This window comes from Sprattus sprattus, assembly GCF_963457725.1.
Source record: "Sprattus sprattus genome assembly, chromosome: 11".
NCBI lineage: Eukaryota > Metazoa > Chordata > Actinopteri > Clupeiformes > Clupeidae > Sprattus > Sprattus sprattus.
Genome location: NC_137909.1, coordinates 14,066,206 through 14,068,108, shown reverse-complemented (window position 1 = coordinate 14,068,108; position 1,903 = coordinate 14,066,206). Strand labels below are relative to the sequence as shown.

General features: G+C 52.4%; 1 protein-coding gene across 1 annotated transcript; it reads right to left on the bottom strand.

Annotated features, from left to right (window-relative positions):
• Nucleotides 1-279: 279 nt before the first annotated feature.
• foxd1 (forkhead box D1) lies at nt 280-1,347 on the bottom strand (the record flags this gene model as incomplete). Its single annotated transcript, XM_080847165.1, has 1 exon — nt 280-1,347. The coding sequence occupies one exon, from the start codon at nt 1,345-1,347 to the stop codon at nt 280-282; it is 1,068 nt and encodes a 355-aa protein (XP_080703291.1).
• Nucleotides 1,348-1,903: the final 556 nt, after the last annotated feature.

Sequence of the window (1,903 nt, the reverse complement as noted above, 5' to 3'; positions counted from 1 at the left end):
TAATGTCGTTATCCTGAGGCGCCCTAGACAGTGATTTACGTATCACTTTTAATAACGTAAAAAGTTCGTGGGGGTAGAAATTAGGCGTTCACTAAACTGTTAACATAAATATTTATATTTATATATTTTTTTCACAGCATGAATATAGGCACGAGTAGTGTTAACGTCCGTCATTCAGCTGTTTGCAACGAAGAAAGAACAATACAAAAATAATCCTACCTTTAACACAGGGGCGTTTTTTGATTTTGTCTCTTTAAAACTTTGAAGTTACACAAGCAATTAACAGCCGCTAGTGCCGCTGACAATCCGGTTGGAAAAGTTCTCGACCACTGTGTGCAATGATGTCCCACCATGCACTACTCCCGGTAGCGGGGGCGGCGGGTTTGGCGAATGCTGCGTCGCAAGTGAGGACGGTAACACCGGAATCACCGGAGAAGTCCGCGAGGCACAGTGCGAGTGCGCGGGGCTCACTGAGCTCCCGATGATGCTCTCTATGGAGAAGGGGGATCGGTGGACCGGAGAACTGGACTTAACCGTAGTCTGTACGGGGGAGGAGAGGCTGGGGCTGAGAGGGGGGTAGAAACGGGTCCTGGCCAGCTCCGTGGTCGTTGGCATAAGGGAAGGAGCGGGGATAAGGGTTCCGCCGTGAGAGTGGCGGGACGGATGCTGCTGGTGCTGGTGCTGCTGCTGCTGCTGTTGGAAAGCGAACAATGCCGAGTGCGTGTGGTAGGACTGAAGCTGAAGCCCATAGCCACAGCCATAGGGCCCATAACCGTATGCAGCCGCAGCGGGAAGAAAACCACCGTGGTCTCGGAGCAGGTCCGGCGCTTGCTGGCGCTTGAAACGCTTCCGACGCCGGAGAAAGCTCCCATTATCGAACATGTCGGCCGACTCAGGGTCCAGAGTCCAGTAGTTACCCTTTCCCGGATTCCCTGGTTCCCGCGGGATCTTGACAAAACAGTCATTAAGTGACAAGTTGTGGCGGATGGAGTTCTGCCACGCAGGGAACTTTTCCCGGTAGTACGGAAAGCGGTTGCTAATAAAGTCACAGATCTCGCTGAGCGTCAGGCGCTTCTTGGGACTCTGAAGGATTGACATAGTGATCAGGGCGATGTAGGAGTACGGAGGCTTCACCAGGGTGTTCTTAGCAGGCTTGTACGGATCCCGGGCGACAGACGAGTCTCCACACGGCGGTGAAGCGGACAGCAGGATGTCGTCTTGCATCTCTGCCACCTCATCCACGTAGGAGCGCGTGTGACTGTCTGCATCTTCGCCCTCACCTACCACATCGATGTCGGTCTCTTCCGAGAGCACGGAGGCATCCGACATATCGGAGCTCAAAGTCATGGCTCTCTCGGCCGCGTGCTCCCGGGGGCTACGGCGGAGATAAGACGCGCGTGTTGCTTACCCTGTCTATGTGTCCACTGTTGGGAAAGCTCATAGGATGCGATGAGAGCAGAGGAGAGCCGAACTGGTCCTGGGCCTCCCCTGTGCCATAGGTTTGGGGAGTCTGCCTGTAATGTAGTTTTCTCTGCACTAAGCGGCAGAGGAGGAGGCAGCATCCGTACGCTAATTTAAGATACAGTGGGGTAGACCTGAAAAAGGCCAAACTAGAATTCCAAAGAGGGCGGTTCTCTCCTGCCTCTATATACCAGCCTCACGATCACATGGTCTCGGGACGTCACCACAGCAAGTGAAGGGAGAAAAAAAAATAAGCACAAAACGCCTTTGCGAAATACCTAAAGAGCTGTAGAAGATGAGAAAAAAGTTCGACTGGCTTTATGGTGGTCATCCCAGAGCAGTAATAGGAGGATCCGTTCGGTCCAATTAGTGTCTTAAAAAACACTGCACTGTATGTTAAAATATTTAAAGAAGCCCTTCGAACAAAGCACATGCCTGCGGT